Genomic DNA, 19,179 nt, shown 5'->3' with positions numbered 1-19,179 from the left:
GAGGCTTGGGTTAAGGCTCAGAAGGCTGCTCCCAATTGTCTTCAGGATTTTATTGCTATTTCTTTGTTGCTGTTTTCTCCCCCTAATGTGCCATCTTGAATAAAACTGGGAAAGGCCTGGGAAAGAGAGAAGGGCTTGGGTCTGGTGTCTCTGACCCTGGGAAAGGAAGCCCTAAGTTGAGGCAGGCAGACAGGTGGGTAGGCACAGGTGAGGGAAAATACTGTCTTCAGTGCTGCCCCCTGAAGACAGGAGACATTGACAAGAGGCAGGAAGCCATGTGTTCACCTCTTGTGGGAGCAGTGACCTGGAGTCCATTGGGGAGAGAGGGTCAGTACGCGATCATGAAACCAAGGTAGATATCCAGGTCTTCATCCAGGAACCAGGCCACCACCTCAGCCTCAATGTCCCTCATAAAAAAACCACGATGCTGGCCAGATTCAAGCAGAAGGCGAGGTCCAGAAGGTGGTCGTGAACAGTTGCTGCTTTGGATGTCGTGTCTTCCTCCTGCTGCACCATGTCCATCACCTGCCACATCTCACCCACAGAGGAAGCCATAAAGTGCTCTTCAAACTGCTCTTGATCCTGATCTAGAACAAGGGAGAGGGCCAGGGACTGACAGCCCTGATCCTGACTGCCCCTACCCCATCCTGGCCTGATCCAGAAATGGAAGGAGGTGAGAATATGGGGAAAAAACATGAGGGCTTTTGGCTCAATTGCCCAGATCCTCAGTTTTAACCAGAGGTGATACTCCATTTGGGTGTCTTTGAACCTGTGTTCAACCACAGCCTCAACACACACACACACACACACACACACACACACACATACACACCTAACCCTGGCTGCCTCCTCCAAAGTGTTATACCATTTAGGAAGTGAGGGACCACCTTGAAGTATGAAGAAAACTAGATTCTCTTCCCATACAAATGCATCTGGGCTCACACACACACACGTACACAGAGGTTGTGTGCAATTTCAGCTGGTCCCCCAGTGTATCCCGGCTTGGAGCGCTGCTCCAGACCCTTTTACGTGACTCTACTGTTTCATACTACAATAACAGGGGACTGGAGTTGGTCATCTTAACCCACACCCCCCTCAAATCTCACTCTTGCTAATGATCTGTCTAGGTCCTAACTTTCAACAGAGGAAATTACTTCCAAACTTTTCCCCCTTCACTGCCTACCTGTAGAGGGTGTTTTCTCATTCTGGCTCCTCTCGTCAGGGCCTAGGTTCCCCTTCTGAAGCTTCATCCCCTTCACCCGCAGCAGCAGCAGGATGACCAGGAATGCTGTCCTGCAGAGCTGTGAGCCCAGAGGAGTCATGGGCCTGCCCACCCACTGCCCCTCAGTGCTCGGCAGGCTCCCGCCTCCCGCCCCTATCTCTGTCCCAGCACTTACCCCTTTTCTGTGCCACCTTTTCCCCTTCCCTTCCATAGGACCTCTGATGTCATGAGCTCTGTGACATCACAGCCATGGTCTGACCCTCATTCCAGTCATCTGGAATATTCCATCCATTGTCAGGCAAGGAGTTGCCAGCAAGGGGTGGCAGCGGCTTCTAGGCTGACCACAGTGGTTTATCCCGTAGGTAGTGATAAAAGTGACTTAAGGTTTGCAAAGTACTTTCACATCCACTGCACTATTAGATCCACATAGCAACCAGGACTCGAAAGTAATAGCATTCTCATCTCTGTTGTGTAGATGATGAGACGGAGGTCCGCAGAAGCAATGGCTCACCCTCTCAAGATCATGTGAACACTAAGGGGCAGAAGAGCACTCATGATCTTTCTTGTTTCCAAATATGACATTTTCACACTATTCTATGCAGCTTTTCTCTACGGAGGCTTGTTTGTGGAAGAAGAGGCACAGACCAGACATGAGAGCCAAGATCCTCATGTCCTAGGCAGGAGCCTTCTGTACTACACAGAACAAGGGGTGTCAAAAAAAAAAAAAAAAAGAGAATGAGGAGGGCCAAGGGGAAGGGTAGAAAGGGTACATTCTGTGTGTGTGTGTGTGTGTGTGTGTGTGTGCATGCATGTGTGTGTGTGAGAGAAAGAGAGACAGAGGGACAGAGACATACATAACAACAGTGTGTGAGAGAGAGAGAGTAGGAGACAGTTTAAAGCACTAGAAACAGAGCAAGCAGGTGCCTTGCGTCCAAGCACAAATCATTCTTTCATCCTCTCCTCATTCTCCCCTAGTCTTCCTCTTTCCTAGCCTTTGTCTTCTTGTACCTCCAGACTGAAGCATCCTCTTCTCTGATTTTCGCCCTTTCTATACTCTCAGACACAGAGAAAAACTGTGAGGGGATCATTTCCAAGCTCCTTGCTTGAAGGAAGGAGTTAGAAGCTGCAGAGAGAAGGCAGAGTGGCAGGGAGTCAGGATCCTAAATAATGGATCTGGAGAAAACCTTCCTTGGCACCCCAGTGTCTATCCTGCCCTGAACCTGGTGTATGCACAGACCTGTTGGCAGTAATGGGCTGTGGTTAATGACCATCTTCTTCTTGGGCCAGAGATGGATGGAGGCTCTGAACTCAGAAGACAGGATGAAGGACTTCCCTGGAAAACGAGAAACAGAGACACAAGCTATGATCTATGTGCAGGTGCTAGGACAGGTGGAAGAAGTTCAGTCACACCTGAACTATCATAACCAACTAACGTCACCCCTGCTCATCCAGGCATACCATACCTGAATGAAACATACAAATGCAGGTGCAACAGCACATGCAGACACGTGGGCCTTTCTATAGGAGCAAACTGCAGAAATAGAAATGCATGAAGAGATTCCTTCCTGTGGAAACACACTCACATGGATGCCCTCCCGCAGGTACCTCTCACATGCCATGCCTCCTGGTGATCCAACCCGGGAAACTAGAGGTGGTTTAGGAGGTCACTTTATGATGGGGGAGAAAAGATTCAAGTATGCAGGTGACCTGTTCACTCCTACCTTGCACTCACTGACCTTCAGATCCAGAAAACAATGTTGAATGGAAAAAAAAATTGCTAATCTCCTCCTGGCTATTTTGGGGGAGGAGCCTCCTGGTGCTCTGGCAAGAAGAGAGGCCATCTTCAGCTCTGTGGGTATGATGCAGAGGGCAGCTGGGGGAATGTCTCCCAGGGGCAGGCTAAAGTGGAAAGAACCGGGTTGTACTCACATTATTACTTCCACCTTCTCACTGCCCACCTGCTTGACTCCCCAGTGTTGAAAGTGATACATCCTTGAAGGGAATCAGGAATTTCTTAATTTCTTTTCTTATTCCAAAAGCATAAAATATAGAAACATGCAAAAACAAGAACTATAATTCCATCATCCAATGTTAGTCACTATTAATGTTTTAAAGTACAGTATTTGAATCCTCTTCCTAGATGGCTGTGGGCATGTGGGATGGAGTGTATTTCTTAAAAACTGAAATCTAGGTATTCTGTCTTCTCTTCCTTCTCACATCAGAATGAATGAGAGGCCAGGTTGCTTTGGCATGAGGGTACTTTGGGACTTGTAGTGTAGTGAGGTGCCCCCAGCCCAGTTCTCCTGGGAGGCATTACTGATTTGCATTAAACTTTGAGGCATCATGGAGGGAAGCTGCTACCTGCAAATGAGGGGTATAGGTGTCCTTGCCTGCCAAAAGCTGAGAGAGAACCAGGAAAAGAGGAGACAAAAGGAAAAATAGGATGACCATGTAGAAAACCACAAAGATGACAGGAGTGGTGGGGAGGAAGTCAGGGGACAGGAGAGACTCCCGATGTCTGGTCTACCAGTTGGACAGGTGGACAACTTGGTTCCTATCCAGGCAATTTGTGTATGCTTTTCCCATTGGGGAACACAATGCAGGAATAGAAGTGCAGGTGAGAGGGTGAAGACCCAGGCATAGAGGCCCACACACTGTTTCCACCCCCTTTCCTCCATAGACCCTTGGATGATGCCCTTGGCAAAGAGCCTCTGCACACCTGCTCTGTGCGGCTCTGACCGGGCAGCCTCCTCCACTGGCAGCCCCTCCCTGCTCTACCCACTGCAGGACTAGCTTTATGGGTTGAGTGTTTCCTTGGCAGGTGCTCCTTTCCTAGCCTGCCTCTGCTTATCAGGGCATCTACAACCCCCACCTCCACCTTATCACTCCCTCCATCTCCTTAGACTGGAAGTTCCAAGGCTTCAGAGACCATTACCAACCCACACAGCCCCTACCTCCAGAGAGGCAGAAAAAATGCCCCACAAGGTGACCCCCTCCCCACTCCCTCAATAATAATGTGATTCCTCTGCATCTCACTTCCTCTTCTTTCCTTATTTATTTTCCCTTCAATTTTTGTCTTTATCTAAAGGCTATTTTCCCTATCCCTTCATCTCTGGAGTAGAGCTCCATTTCTTACAGCAAAAGAAAGGGGACTCCTGAAGACCCCCAAGGGGAGGGTCCTCAACATGTATCCACCCAAGTGTCATATGTTCATCCTGAAGTTTCCTGTTGGGGGTCAAAAATGATACCCCGAAGTAAGTGCTTTGACACGCAGAGAACTTGGAACGTAAAACACTAGAAATCTCAGAAGCAAAGTCTCAGTGACCTTCTCCTGTCCTTCAGCCTCTTATCCCTCTTTCTCCCCCAAAACAAAGTCACAAAAACCAGAATTCTTTTTCCCCAAGTGAGTCATAGAAACTAGAAATGCTTTTCTCCAAAGAAACCATAAATGCTACCTAGGAGGTTCACTCTGTCCCTTCTCCCTTGAAGACCCTCATTCTAGAGGGGTCCTTTTCCCTACTCTGGAGGAAAGAATGTGTGCAGAGAGGCCAACAAGAATCTGAACAGACAGGCCTTGCTGGGTTTCCCCTGTTTACTACCAGTAGATCATACCCTTTGTCCAGTTGTGTTTCTACCTGGCTGACCATCCTTCATGGAACTGAAGCATAACGATTTTCTCTGGGTCTTTAGGTCTTTACTTCTGAAGGCTCCCAAGTCAGGCAGTACTTTGATGAAATAAATTTGCCATGTTTTTCTCTAGTTAACCCTGTCTTCGTTATAAGAGTGTCAGCCATGATCCTTATTATGGGTAAGGGAAATGATCACAGCTTCTGGCTCCTATATTCTCTACAAGTAACAAAGTCCAGAGAGTGATCCAGCTCCAGTTTTGCAGCTAGCTGTGATGTTTTGGGCAATCACACTCTCTGTGCTCTGTCTACTCATTCAGAAAATACAGAATTCCTACTTCATTCCCATTTGTCCCAGAGGTCTATTGAGTGCTTACAACTCAATAATATTGATAGACCTCTTTGAAAACATTCAGGTAGAGAAATACATGCTATCATAAAATGGAATGATACACGCTGTCTTACTTTACTCATGCCTCTGTGGTCTTATTGCTGGAAAGAGTCCAGAACGTGGAATCAAGATGTTTTTGTCTTCCAGCTCCACTCAGTTCCTGCTACTGTGAAAACATGGGGCCCCCTGGAGGTCTCCTCTGACCTGTATCCTAGGTACTGGAGGGCAGGAAGGAGTTTCACGGCAGAGGTTGGCCTGCAAAGGGAGGGTCAGAAACCTTCCTTTGTGGTGAGTGCTGAGGAAGCTGCAGAGTTGAAGACCGAAATGACCCTAGGAGTAGAGTGACTAGATAGGATTCAGAGAAGCAGCCCCTAGGGTGTTTTGAGCCTGCAACTGGAAGGAGAATCAACAGTGGTTGAGCTCTTTGACACTTGTTTTACAAACCATTCTGTGAAACAGTGTCATTGTTACTCATATTTTACAGGTTAGAGGACAGGCTCAGAAAGTTCACCTAACTTTGAGAGGAGTAAGAGCGGGGTTTAAGCCAGAATCTGCTCGATTCCCAGGCTAGTGTCTTTCTTTCTCACTCTCCTGCACCCCACTAACCGGGCACTTTGTCTGTGGACTCACCTTCTGGGCTGTCTCCTTGTTTCCCCTCCAAATTCCTCTGCCCCACCTCTCAGCCTCTCCTGCACTGGTCTCAGCTGCCCCAGCCCATGAAGTTCCCTGCCTCCCTCCCAGCTCCTGGGCGGCTCTGTGCCTGGAGGCTGGACTCTATAAAAGTTCCTCCCCTTCCAGGGAAAGCACCTCTCTCCAGGCAGGGAGCCTAGTCACTTGGTGCACGTGTATGGCAGCTACATCCTCCCCACCAAGCACACGCTGCATGCTGCACACGCAAGTCACACAGGAGATACGCTCATTGAAGAGTCCCAACTCCCAAAAAGCCTGCTTCCTACTCAGCTGCTGCCATCCTACACCTGATCCTTTGACCACATTCCCATAACCCGCTAGTGCCTATAAGAAGACATGAGAGCTCATCCACCCAAGGCAAAGAACCCCTGGATCCAACTTGTGACCTCCTGGTTGGCCAGAGAGCAAGACTGGAACCAGCACCTAGACCAAGTCCTTATGCTGCAACAGAAGAGGTAGGCTCTCCATGGCGCTCGGTTGCGTTGATCCTCAAGCCCTCCAGCATGCTCAGGTCTGCTCCTCTATTCAGCACTCTAGAAGTCGTGCTGGCTGCTAGGATATGCTTTTCTCTTCCAGGCCACTCATTATACAGCCCAGCTGGCCCCGCTCACTAGGGGTGAAGGGGGCGATGTGGGACCACATGGGGAAAGAGGATGACAGCAAGACTCTAACCTGCTTGCCTCATGGGAAGGGCATGAGGGACCCAAAGGGACCAGATAAGGAGGCCAGGGTGCTGGGGTTTGGGAGTGGGCAGGCAGGAAAAGGCTGCTGGAAATCCATGCTAGGTGGGGTGTGGAAATGCCATCCTGTAGTGTTTGAAGCACCTTTTGTTTGGAAGACTTGGTGGAAGAAAGAGTAGGAATGGCACTTGTATGAATGAAAGTCTATTGCTTCGGTAGGGGCACAAGGGCTTTCTTTATGTATCTCCCAGCTGAGAAGGGCAGTCCAGGTGACACTGGAGGGTCCTGAGTTCAGTTCATCTAGTTGAATTGGGCCTACTGTTTGTGGTATGTGTCAGGTTCTGAAGACATGGAACCCAAGTAAGGCTTGCTCCTATTCCTGGACCCGGCAGCTCAGGTGGGACAGGTACGCTGTGGATAGGCCATTTCACAGCTTGGTCTTCATCTCTGAACCAAAAAGCTCAGCTGGGCAAGGCTCCCCCTACAAGTGGTCCTCCTTTGGATGAGTGGGGGACTTGCTTCCCACCCAAGCATTGCCTGGGTATAGAGTGAGCAGACATTAGCAGACCTGGGGTTCAATCAGGGCTGACTCATGGCAGATGCCTTTGCAGCTCCCTACCCCCCCTCCCATTGGCCCTTGTTTATCAAAAGATCTTATGCTGTTGAAGTTCTTGATAATTTGGAACAAGGGGTCTGGCATTTTGATTTGCTCTGGACCTGCCCTGAATGCCTAGTGCCTATAAGAAGACATGAGAGCTCATCCACCCAAGGCAAAGAACCCCTGGATCCAACTTGTGACCTCCTGGTTGGCCAGAGAGCAAGACTGGAACCAGCACCTAGACCAAGTCCTTATGCTGCAACAGAAGAGGTAGGCTCTCCATGGCGCTCGGTTGCGTTGATCCTCAAGCCCTCCAGCATGCTCAAGTCTGCTCCTCTGTAGAGCACTCTAGAATTCATGCTGGCTGCTAGGATATGCTTTTCTCTTCCAGGCCACTCATTATACAGCCCAGCTGGCCCTGCTCACTAGGGGTGAAGGGGGCAATGTGGGACCACATGGGGAAAGAGGATGACAGCAAGACTCTAACCTGCTTGCCTCATGGGAAGGGGATGAGGGACCCAAAGGGACCAGATAAGGAGGCCAGGGTGCTGGGGTTTGGGAGTGGGCAGGCAGGAAAAGGCTGCTGGAAATCCATGCTAGGTGGGGTGTGGAAATGCCATCCTGTAGTGTTTGAAGCACCTTTTGTTTGGAAGACTTGGTGGAAGAAAGAGTAGGAATGGCACTTGTATGAATGAAAGTCTATTGCTTCGGTAGGGGCACAAGGGCTTTCTTTATGTATCTCCCAGCTGAGAAGGGCAGTCCAGGTGACACTGGAGGGTCCTGAGTTCAGTTCATCTAGTTGAATTGGGCCTACTGTTTGTGGTATGTGTCAGGTTCTGAAGACATGGAACCCAAGTAAGTCTTACTCCTATTCCTGGACCCGGCAGCTCAGGTGGGACAGGTACGCTGTGGATAGGCCATTTCACAGCTTGGTCTTCATCTCTGAACCAAAAAGCTCAGCTGGGCAAGGCTCCCCCTACAAGTGGTCCTCCTTTGGATGAGTGGGGGACTTGCTTCCCACCCAAGCATTGCCTGGGTATAGAGTGAGCAGACATTAGCAGACCTGGGGTTCAATCAGGGCTGACTCATGGCAGATGCCTTTGCAGCTCCCTACCCCCCCTCCCATTGGCCCTTGTTTATCAAAAGATCTTATGCTGTTGAAGTTCTTGATAATTTGGAACAAGGGGTCTGGCATTTTGATTTGCTCTGGACATGCCCTGAATGCCTCTGAGCCCCCACACTAGGGCTCTCTGCTTACTCACTAACCCCCACCCCAGGCCCTGCAAGGAACCTTTGACCCTGCATCCCTCCACCCCCACCCCCCTTAGAGTGAAACTCCTAGAGAGCTGGTGGCTTAAGGATTTCCCTCCCCTCTGCTGAGGGACGGTGGGCTAAAGAGCAAGAGAGATGGGGCTTTGTGCAGTGGCTGGGCAGGGGATAAACTCCATACACCCAATCCTGACTGCCCTGGGCTTTGCAGTGACACAAAGCTCATGAGATGGGGCAGGGGTCTGACTTGGTCCTTCCTGGGAGCACTTCCCTAAAAGGCCTAAAAGGCAGACCTGAGGTCAGTCTGTAGATAAAGCTTCTTTAAATAAAAACTTCTTCCCTCTGGCTCCTGGGACCATTGGAAAAGGAATTTGGTGGTGATGGGGGTGGGGGTGGTCATAGGAACCACTCTGTTTTTCAGTCTTCCCCACGGTCCTAGACTTGCCAGACCCTGTGTTCATCTGACGAGCAAGCACACACATGTCTAGTGAGACAGGATCCAGCTTTATCTCTTATTTTGTTCAGATCCAGACAAGGGCAGAAACAAAGATTAACCAACAGAGGTGCTCGAGGGTGAATATCCCAGCCCAGCTGCTCCTGCTCTGAGAAGCCAAATCCGCCACTATCTTTAGTCATAAACATGGTGATTGGACTCTGACATTTCAGAGAGAACACAAGGAACTGGCCCACTGCTCCTCAGCCCAGCAGGCATGTGTATCTAAACAGCTGAAGGGGAAGTCAGCATCTCAGCAGCTCTCAAATTCCATAGATCTCCTAAGCCCATTCCTCTCTCTCTGTCCTGGTCTCTCAGACACTCCTTGGCCAGAGAGCAGGAACAGCAGGCCTGGAAGAAGGGGGCAACACAACGGATGGAAAGGCCTCCTTCATAGCTCCCACTACTCGAGTTCCTGAGGCATTTACTGACATGTTCCAGTCTTAGGTGAATCCAACCAGGCCTGAGGACATTTTCTCACAGATGCCCAGACCACCCATTCCAGACCTCAGCTCTGCTCCCTCAGACACAATGCCCTTCTGCTAACTCTTCACCCAGAGGAGCCACCAGTCCCACCTGCATGTCAGGAGAAATTAGGATAATGCAAATCACATGAGAAGTCCCTGACCCAAGCCTTGTCTGAGTCTACCCTTGGTCACATGAGTCCAGTAGACAACTCTTTCCAGCCTGTCACTGCACACTCTGTAAGTTGTGTCCAGCTAGGATAGATGACATCTCTGATTCTCTCGGCTCTTGGCTTCTCTGAGACTCTGACTCTGCCTGACTTGTGTTCACCTTCCCCCAGGATTCGAGAGTCTCCACTGCTTCGGGCAGCTAAGGAAAATGACTTGTGTGTCCTGAAGAAATTTCTGCTAGACAAAACCAATGACTTTCAACAAAGAGGTAAGATCTCAGTTTAATGGGACTGAGGAGAGGACAGAAGCACCCATCTCTCTGCCCCAAGACTTCAGGATTTTCACAAATCCTGAGTGTGTCTCTGGAACCATGAGCCACTCCCTCTGGGAAATGTTTGGCGTTCCTACTTTATTCCACTCCAGGAGCTCTGGGGGAGACAGCACTGCACATCGCTGCCCTCTATGATAACCTTGAGGCGGCCATGCTGCTGATCGAGGCTGCCCCGGAGCTGGTCAAGGAGCCCACCATGTGTGAACCATTTGTAGGTGAGGAGGCTGCACAGTGATTCAAGATGGAGGAGGTATGAGAGGGTATGCTGTTAGTTGAGGCTCAGACTCTCTCAGGTCGGAGGGAGGAATGCAAGGTTCTGGTCTGGGTTTTATTTCCTGTGTCTTTCTTCAGCCATTTGGTATTTTCTTCCAACCCTCTGTGTTCCCAAAGAAAATCTCTCTCTCTCTCTCTCTCATAGTGACACTAAAGTGGCAGTGAGTACAGCAAACCCCACCTCCCAATAATTAAGGGTAGAGACAGTGAGCCAGGCAGGTGGAAGGATGAATTGACTTTAGTTCTCAGACGACTCTGATGAGGTGAGGGCAGAGGTCTATGAAGGAACATGTAGGGTACTCCTTCAGGGACTCGTAGGATGTGTCCCTGAGGGAATTGGGGATAGAGAGAGATCAAGACTGACAGTCTCTCTGGCCAGGTCACACTGCATTGCACATCGCTGTGGTGAACCAGAATGTGAACCTGGTACGAGCCCTGCTTGCCCACGGGGCCAGCGTCTCTGCCAGGGCCACGGGCACTGCCTTCCACCGCAGCCCCCACAACCTCATCTACTTTGGTAAGAGCCAGGGCCAGGTGGGAGGAAAGGGAGTTAGGAGGTGGAAGGTGGGAAGGGCAAAGGGAGGGTGGGCTGAGCAGGGCCTGGCCCCCAGCTGTATCTGTCTCCATCGGTTAGGAGGCTGTGTTGGGGGGTCAGCCCTTACAGGACATAAAGTCCAACTGCACTCCAACACCTCCGTACCTGTCCCTTCCTCTGGCTCTGCTAAACACGTGTTCCCAAACTGAGCCAAGGTGTGGGAAGGAAGAGGCTGTCACTGGGGGAGACTGCTGTCCCCTCCTGCCACCTCGTGCTCTCCTGCCATGGCTCCCTCTGTGTCCCCAGGGGAGCACCCTTTGTCCTTTGCCGCCTGTGTGGGCAGTGAGGAGATCGTACGGCTGCTCATTGAGCACGGAGCTGACATCCGGGCCCAGGACTCCCTGGGTGAGAGCTGAGGGCTGCAGGGGTGTGAGGGAGGAGCTGGGACAGCCCTCAGGCCAACCACATGGTGGAGATGGGACATCAGGGACTCCAGGGCAGTGGCCGCATGACACCCTGTGTCCTCTTCAGGAAACACGGTGCTGCACATCCTCGTCCTCCAGCCCAACAAAACCTTTGCCTGCCAGATGTACAACCTGCTGCTGTCCTACGATGGGCATGGGGACCACCTGCAGCCCCTGGACCTCGTGCCCAACCACCAGGGCCTCACGCCCTTCAAGCTGGCTGGAGTGGAGGGCAACACCGTGGTGAGGGGCTCCTCAACCCTGAGGTTCTTTTCAATGACTCTTTTCAAACTCCGCAATATGGCAGTAATGGTTCTTTACTTTCTACTCCATTACCAACATCTTCAGCCTTCTATTCTCTGGCTCTGGAGTATTTGATAGTCTTGCTTTAGAATCTCTGCTATGGCAACCCAAGATTCTGCTGCACTTGCTTGCTCTCATCTTCTTCTTCTTCTTTTTTCGGGGCGGGGGGGGAGATTTTCGCCATAGGGCGCATGCGCTTGCCAGACAGACAGAGAGAGACATAGAGACAGAAAGCGGGAAATCACCCCCCAGGGGGGATGGTCACACCGCAATCCCTTCTCCATTCTCCTCTCGGGATCTTGGGCACGCACGCACATGCGCCCGGCGTGAGTTTTAAGCCACCGGGTCCGGGACGCGAACCGCGGTCGACTATGTGGGAGTCCAGCGACATAGCCATTACACTAACTGCTGGTTCCCACTTGCTCTCTTCTTTTTCTTCCCCTCAAGTTTTTGATGTGGTGTATATGTGCACGCTGGAGAGAGACACACAGAGAGAGAATGAGAGAGAGTATGACCAGTCACAATCCCTTCTCCTCCATTCTTTTCCTGGGATTTTGGGCATGCATACATGTGCACCCAGTGTGAATTTCAGGTTATCAGGTTCAGGACTTGAACCACAGTCGATCGAGTGGTAGTCCAGCACCTTAACTACCATGCCACCTGCTGGCCTCACCTATTCTCTTCTTTCAAAGGTTTATGAGGTTTGTGGGAAGAAAAGAGAGCAAAAGAGGTGAAAGGCTGTGTAAGCAGAGATTTGTCAATTTCCCAATCCAAGGATCCCAAAAAGTGGACATCTCATCCATCTCGCATTGTTGTTGGCCTAGACCAGCTTCTCACACATTGACCCTCTAACTTGCCCCTGTGTTTTCCAGATGTTCCAACACCTTATGCAGAAGCGGAAACACATTCAGTGGACATATGGACCACTGACTTCCACGCTCTATGATGTCACAGAGATCGACTCCTGGGGAGAAGAGCTGTCCTTTCTAGAGCTTGTGGTCTCCTCCAAGAAGCGGGAGGTATGTAATGAGAACCAGAGACTGTCATGTAAGAGAACAGAGAACCTAGTGTCCACATGGAGCCTGTTCATTTGCCCAGACCTTGGGCTCCAGACACCTCTGAGCCTCATAATGAGGTGGGGTCCTCATAACCTGTGAGCTAAGTCCAATCCATACTCCTCTCCTGAGTTCTCTCTCTACTTACCCCTAGTCCCTCCCATGACCCTTCTCATAACAGTATTTCAGATGGGGAACTCTCCAAATGGGAGTTGCTGTCTGTCATTCATTCAGCATTGTGAGCACCTGATACATTTCAGACACTACACGAGGAACTAAGAATATGGAAAGCAATACAACACAGGTCCTGCCAGTCAGCTTCTTCAACTCTCATCCCTCTCCTCAGTAACTGCAATAGAGTACGCATGCACCGTGATAGGAATGTGTGCCGTGCATGTGATCGGCAATACTGAGCAGGGATAACTTGGCAAGATAAGAGGTTTCAGAGCAAAGAGCTGAGCCTGGTTTTCAAGGAGAAGATGGGAGTCACTAGGGAGATGAGGAAAGAGTTTTCCAGAGAAGGAACAACACATAGGCCTTTCAACAGCACTGGATTGCATGTGAGAGGGAAAGGAAAACTTGACAGTTTCCTAGGAACTAGTAGACAGTTATAAAACATGAGCAAATATTAATACAAATAGAAAAGTTTAGAGGTCAAGTAATCTTGCTCAGAAAATATTCCTAGAAGAGATAAGCTTAGAGAAAGATTTCTTCTTTATTTTTAAATAGAGGGTTTTTTTTTTTGAATAGACAATAGTACAGAATTTAGCCCTTGCTAAAGGCACTCAGTAAGAAAGTAGAGATATTTTAACTCTCCAGTAATTGTCATGCACGTCTCTTTTGTTCTCTCTCCACTTCTGCTTAGTTCTCTTTCTGTCACCCTAGCAAGCTTATAATCTCCTGAGTGTTCTCTGTACACTTTTTCTCTGTATGTGTCTGTGACATGGCGCCTGGTGTCATTTCTTCTATTCGTTCTTCACCAGTCTTCGCTGTGGCCATTTCTCCCTCCCTCTCCTTATAATTGTCATGACTTCTGCTTTGGCTTCTCTGACCTGTCTCATCGCTGGTACGGCTCCTGCTGCTCCCCTCATTTCTGTCAGATCCTCTCTTTTCTGGGCTCCAACAATGGCTTTGGGACTTTTTGTTGGAGTCAGAGTGGCTCCATGTGCTATTCTCCCCAGAATGCTCTTGTTCTCTTGGACTTGTCCTCTTCGGAACCGCCCTTGTGACCCCTGAATACCCGTGTTTTCTTCTTTTCCACTCTTTTTCTTTGTTGTCACTCTCACTGCTGCCCTCTGAAGTCTCAATAGAGGAAGAGGCAGAAGACGGGGAGGAGGATTTGTTTTTATGTTTTTTTCCTTTCTTTATTTTACATTTTTAAATTTCATTTTCTTTTATACATTCAATCAAATTATTTAGCTTACAAACTGAGTATTTCAACAGGTGAACACTTTTCCCTAGTCCAGTTGAAAAAACTATAAAATATCTTCAACAGATAATACCACATTTCTTTGTCCCATTAATGCTTTGCCTCCCTATTTTTCTTCTAAATGTCCTTCCTCAGACCCTACTCTTTCACATACTCTATATACTATATACTGTGCTTCTATATCCTTTAGTATTTTTATGTGTTTTTTTCTTTTTCTTTTCTTTTTTATTTTGTGCTTACTTCTGCTCTTCTGAAACTTTTTCCCTTTTTTTCTCTTCTTTTTATTCTTCTCAAGTCAATCCAATTTCCTGAGAAGTTTCTGTTTTTCCATACTCCTGTGATGGATCATTTGCGGTCAAGTTTCTCCCAGTTACATTTCATCTCAGTGCAAACCCACTGTTTCTCATCTCCACTGTTAGCTCTGAGGGGTGCGTCAATAGTCCTGAGCCATCAGTGGGAACTGAACTTGCATTGATTCCAGAAACACCAAACAAAGGACATTCTCGATCTGTGTTGGCATGACCCCATTTAATGCACCTTAATTTTGAACCTGAATACCAAAGGGAGGATCTCTGATGTTCATGTCATCTTTGGCATAGTTTTATCATGGGGCTCCTTCTGCAATTTGAATTTGTATTCAGTCTCTCCTTTTGTTTTCTTTTCTTTCTCTTTGTTTTCATTTTTAGATCCTGATGGGGTCTCATACATGAAATTAAGGCCATTCCTTACACGTTCATCTCCCATAAGCTATCGGTTATCATGATTCTTATTCTTCAAGATGTTGTTGCATTAATTCTTGTTTCTTCTTATCAAATGATATTTTCTGTTCCACCATCCACTTGATATTGGATTTGGAAGCCATATGAAAGTCCTTTCTGCACATGAAGTTGGCAAAGGACTTCCCCATCTTGCAGCCAGATCTGGGGAACACAGTTGTAAATATCCTAGAGAAGGATTTCTTAGCAGTTAAAATCTCAGTCTCTCTATGTGGATTTTGCCATCACACAGCCATTGATATTCTTCTGAAGGATTTATATTTGTCTAGCTTGGCTATTTCCTGTTCCTCTAAGCCTTCTCTTTAGCTTCCTTACATATCTTTCACTGTCCTCACCATTAACTTCAGCAGAAGACCCAAACTCCTACCTTCTAGAAATAATAGCAGCTATCTAGTTGGAGCTCTTTCAACTGGGCATGTCAACAAACTGTCCACTGTCTCTCTCCTTCCCTCCAACATCAATGGAAAAGATAGCCTTTCTGGTAGTGGTTAGTTCCTTGGCTGTGCTTTGAACTTGCCTCCTCCTAATTCTCAGATGCCTTATCCCATCCATGATCCCCTCTCACCTGTATCTTTTACCTTTCATTGTCTGCTCAGATCAGAGCACTATCCCATCGGGCCTGCATTATCACTGCATCCTCCTACCTGTCTGTGCTGCCTGATACTTTTCTCCAGGACTTGGAGAGCAATCTACTTCCCTACTTGTATCTCCCAGTTGCTTTTTGTTACACTAAGGGGAAAAAAAGAAAAAAAAGAAAATTTTCCTCCTTGGCATTCACGGTGCACAATGATCTGGCTTTTCTTGTCTGTTTCACCCATCGTAACTCCTGCTCATCACTCCTGACAGACCCTTCTGTACCCCCAAGCACACTTCATCTGCATGTGTGCACTGGTTTCTGGTGCCCTCCTGCCCTGTCCTGGCCACTACTGCCACTTCATGGAATAATGTTTCCTGCCTCTCCACTCAGCTGATGACTATTCATCCTTTAAAGCCTCAGTGGTGCTAAGGTATCTACGTTGACAACTGTAATGATTTAACTGCAGCATTAGCACACAGCCTAGCATACAGCAGAAATGTACTGTCTGTGGAACAAACGACTGACTGGGTGAATGAGTGATGACTACTGCCCTGCTCCTTCTGAAAAACCTAGCATTTCTTATGACGTGGGTGGCCCTGAGCTATGTTCTCCCTCTGTGACAGGCTCGCCAGATCCTAGAGCAGACCCCAGTGAAGGAGCTGGTGGGCTTGAAGTGGAAGAAGTATGGCCGGCCATACTTCTGCGTGCTGGGCGCCCTGTACACTCTCTACATGATCTGTTTCACCAGCTGCTGCATCTACCGCCCGCTTAAGTCTCGTGAGGGCAACCGCACTAGTCCTCGAGATAACACCATCCTCCAACAGAAACTACTACAGGTATGCTTCTCAGAGAAAGGTGAAAGGGAACAGTAGTGTGAGGTGGCAGGTTTGGTGACCAGGGAGGTGTCATCCAGGAAAGACTTCACTCATTAGGTTCCAGCAGTGGCAGGCTCCTAGTGTCCCAGGTAGAAATCCAGAATGAGATAAGGGATCCAACAGGAAGCTTCATCAGTAGGAGAGCACTTGTCCAAGGAGCTGTGTATTTTCTCACTCAGTATATTTGTGAAATCCTTTTGTAATTTCCAGAGAGGACCAGTTCTTCATAATGGGAAGTTCAAGGAAAAATCCCCATTGTTCTAAAGAAGGAAAATAGTGCTTCAGGTTCATTTCTGTGTTCGTTTCTGGTCTGTTAGGGCAACACAGACAGGCATTCTGGCCTACATTGTCTTCTGTGTACTGTCAATATGAGCACATTGGAATTGCATGTCACCTGTCTGACCACCTGTCAGACACTCTGCAGAATCACACCTGGATAGATAGCTTGTTGAAATAAATAATCCAAGGTCCCTTTACTGTTGTAGGTCTACCATTCTGTGGTGTCCTTCAGAGCCCTGGTGTGGTGAGAATGGCTAATGCAAAGTGTGGAGTAGATGTGAAAGTCTGCGGCTGGAGGGAGCTAACCCTATCTGCAACAAAACGAGTAGGCTCTAATGTGCACTTCTGAACAGAATATACTCAACAAATAAAGGGAGTTGATTTTTCATAGATGACTAAATTTTCTATCCAGTGGGCTGAAAACACCCAAATGGAGATGTAGACTTGTAGGCAGAAAGAGGAAGATGTTGCAAATCCAGTGAGAGCTGGGTGACTAGAAATGTATACTCTATGCAGGATCTGCAATAAGTACAGCTTAGCCTGGGGGGAAATGGAGTGATAAGAAAAGGTAGGAAGAGGGAAAACAACCTCTGGGAACCCTAACTTCTTTGCCCTCGAGTAGGTAAAGACACCCTATCTTTCTTATTTCTGTAATTGCCTTACAAGATAGATACACAAGGGTTGTTCAAAAAGTTCATGGAAAATGACAATTATGAAATAACTATGGGGCCAGCCCTGTGGCTTCATGGTTACGGGAACCAGATCTCACATGGCCAGCCATGCAGTTTGAATCCCTGATCTACCTGTCTAAGAAAAACACTCCAGGTCTGTGTGCATGCATGCCCCCAATTTAAACAAAATGGAGGGATGGACAAGAGGGGATTGTGGTGTGACTATGCCCCATTGAGGGTGTTTTTTCTTTTTTCCTTTCTCTCTGTTTTTCTCTTGAGAATGCATGCACCCTCTGGCAAATTAAGAAGGAAGGAAGGAAGGAAGGAAGGAAGGAAGGAAGGAAGGAAGGAAAGTAGGAAGGAAGGAAGAAAGTGAATTATACATGGATTTCAAAAAAATTTTGCACCAAAATAAACCCATACTTTAATTCCGTTTTCCACAAACGTTTTGAAGTCCCTGTGTACAGTTTGCTTATATGCCCAGAGCCACGCCTCTCAGAATGTAGGATTTGCTGAGACCAGCAGAGGACATAGTGGTTATGTCACTGGATTCCCACATAGCCAAGCACGGTTCAAGTACTGGACCCGATGGTTTGAAACTGACACCATGTGCATGTGTGCCCAAGATTCCAGGAGGAGAATTGAGGAGAAGGGATTGTGGTATGGCCATCCCCCCAGGGGTGGGGTGATGTCTCACTTCCTCTCTCATTGTCAGTTTGTGTCCTCTCTGATAGTGATAAGCAACAATGAAAAAAACCTAAAAACCAAAAAACAAACAATGTAGGGTTTGCTGCCTGAGGAAAAAAGCCTAAGCATGTTAGGAGGGAGCTGTCCGGGGTGCTCAGGGGTGCTGTGCTTCTTGCGTCTCAGTCTGTCTCTGGGTGGAGACCTCCAGAGGAAACAAGGACATGTAGGGGATGATAAAGTGGGGTGGAGAAATGAGGAGCATTGAAGAAAGGTATAAACGTGAGTAAGCTGGGGCAGCTGAACTTCCCCAATGCTCCTGGCCTTGTTTTCTCAGATCTGCTCCTGCCCAACCTCCCTTTGTCTCAATCTCGCTTGGAGATTGTCTACATTTAGAGTGTGGTTAATGTTCTGGCTTAAGATTTGGGCAATTGATTACCACTAAGTCTCCTTCCTGTATCTCTTTCTTTGGGACAGGACAAACATGTTCCTTTGACTGAGATAGCTTAAATTTTATTTTTTAAAAAATCCCCTCCCCTGTTGCCTCAAGAGTAGGAGAAGCATAATTATAGCTAAGTGTCCCTACCCATTCTTTTTTTTCTCCTCCTACTTCTTCCTTTTTTCTTGTCAGCATTTTTACCCTTTTGCTTTCTGATTAGGTAAAAGCAATTTTGACCCTAATGGAAGAGTCTTGATTTTCAAATATTTCTTTCTTGGTGGAAGAGGGAAGCAAGAGATGTAAGAATGCTGCTATAGTTTGGGTGTTTGGGTGGTGAGAAGCACCAATAAAAGGTCCCTGTTCATTGATGTTACCCCTTGAGTTGGTTGTGAGTTTATGGAATGTGCATGTCCCTCTCATTCAGTATTTAAGTCGATCTTGAATACATCATGATTCTCAAACATTATCACTGTGATGGATTGTGTGTCATTATTACTATGAAAGATTCTGCTTTCACAAAGCATCAAATTTGTTAAGTAATAAGAAATGACCTTTTCTTCCTACTTTTTTGTTACTTGAAAGTCTTAGAAAAATGGAAACGTGCAATACAATGTCTCCACGTGATGATTACAATGTTTTATTACAATTATATGTTAGCCCATGGGATTTCCTAGATGAATGTGTGTGTGTGTGTGTGTGTGTGTGTGTGTGTGTAGGGCACATGTGCTTGCCAGAGAGAGATGTAGAAAGAGAAAGAAAGTGAAAAAGCACCCCCGAGGGAAATGTCATATTGCAATCCTTTCTTCTTCATTCTCTTCTCAGGATTTAGGACACATACACACACATGCTTGGTGTGTTTTTTAAAACCACTGTGTTTGGGATTC

At 47.8% G+C, this 19,179-nt stretch overlaps 2 protein-coding genes and 1 pseudogene across 3 annotated transcripts in view; 1 reads left to right on the top strand and 2 right to left on the bottom strand.

Moving 5' to 3' along the window:
* Positions 1–25: 25 nt before the first annotated feature.
* On the bottom strand, positions 26–1,463 carry SOFU1 (sperm-oocyte fusion factor 1). 2 transcript variants are annotated; one of them, XM_006145081.3, is made up of 3 exons: positions 1,398–1,463; positions 1,184–1,301; positions 26–587 (listed from the first exon to the last, which is right to left on the bottom strand). In XM_006145081.3, the coding sequence occupies exons 1-3, from the start codon at positions 1,431–1,433 to the stop codon at positions 409–411; spliced, it is 333 nt and encodes a 110-aa protein (XP_006145143.1). In that variant the 5' UTR covers positions 1,434–1,463; the 3' UTR covers positions 26–408. The 2 variants fall into 2 exon arrangements, with proteins under 2 accessions (XP_006145143.1, XP_006145144.1); XM_006145082.3 differs by having other exon boundaries at positions 28–587; positions 1,184–1,412.
* Positions 1,464–7,358: 5,895 nt separating this feature from the next.
* Positions 7,359–19,179, top strand: part of TRPV5 (transient receptor potential cation channel subfamily V member 5) — a 30,036-nt gene continuing 18,215 nt past the window's right edge. The window contains exons 1-8 of the mRNA XM_027770539.1: positions 7,359–7,477; positions 9,775–9,872; positions 10,028–10,150; positions 10,588–10,725; positions 11,050–11,148; positions 11,275–11,450; positions 12,383–12,529; positions 15,971–16,183. Coding sequence (XP_027626340.1) covers positions 7,359–7,477; positions 9,775–9,872; positions 10,028–10,150; positions 10,588–10,725; positions 11,050–11,148; positions 11,275–11,450; positions 12,383–12,529; positions 15,971–16,183 — 1,113 coding nt within the window. The remainder of the gene's footprint in view (positions 7,478–9,774; positions 9,873–10,027; positions 10,151–10,587; positions 10,726–11,049; positions 11,149–11,274; positions 11,451–12,382; positions 12,530–15,970; positions 16,184–19,179) is intronic.
* On the bottom strand, positions 14,221–14,901 carry LOC114007216 (corepressor interacting with RBPJ 1 pseudogene; annotated as a pseudogene).

The sequence above is a fragment of the Tupaia chinensis genome, unplaced genomic scaffold (genome assembly GCF_000334495.1).
Source record: "Tupaia chinensis unplaced genomic scaffold, TupChi_1.0 Scaffold000140_1, whole genome shotgun sequence".
Classification (NCBI taxonomy): Eukaryota; Metazoa; Chordata; class Mammalia; order Scandentia; family Tupaiidae; genus Tupaia; species Tupaia belangeri.
The sequence above is the reverse complement of the archived record's forward strand: the minus strand, read 5'-3'. Positions and strand labels throughout refer to the sequence as shown.